Raw genomic sequence first — 260 nt, 5'->3', positions numbered from 1 at the left:
ACCCCGATCCCACTTCCGTTGCATGTGGGAATCTTATTTCCCGCTCAGGGATGGAACCAGCGCCCCCTGCAGGAGCAACACGGAGTCTTAACCACTGCACCACCAGAGAAGTCCCCATTTTTTCCATTTTAGAGATGAAGGAATTACGGCCTAGGGTAGAGTCCCGGGCACCCACTTCCCGTGTCCTCACGCCCTTCCCCCACTGCTTCCCCCCGTCCAGGTGAGGTCCGCACCCACCTGATGCCCTCCAAGGCCTGCCG

General features: G+C 59.6%; 1 protein-coding gene across 1 annotated transcript in view; it reads left to right on the top strand.

Annotated features, from left to right (window-relative positions):
* Window positions 1–260, top strand: part of LOC104979878 (chromosome unknown open reading frame, human C19orf35) — a 6,706-nt gene that overhangs the window by 2,069 nt on the left and 4,377 nt on the right. Inside the window, exon 4 of the mRNA XM_010828429.1 lies at window positions 221–252. Within this exon, the coding sequence (XP_010826731.1) occupies window positions 221–252 (32 nt within the window). The remainder of the gene's footprint in view (window positions 1–220; window positions 253–260) is intronic.

This window comes from Bison bison, unplaced genomic scaffold, assembly GCF_000754665.1.
Source record: "Bison bison bison isolate TAMUID 2011002044 unplaced genomic scaffold, Bison_UMD1.0 scf7180017864492, whole genome shotgun sequence".
NCBI lineage: Eukaryota > Metazoa > Chordata > Mammalia > Artiodactyla > Bovidae > Bison > Bison bison.
The sequence above is the reverse complement of the archived record's forward strand: the minus strand, read 5'-3'. Positions and strand labels throughout refer to the sequence as shown.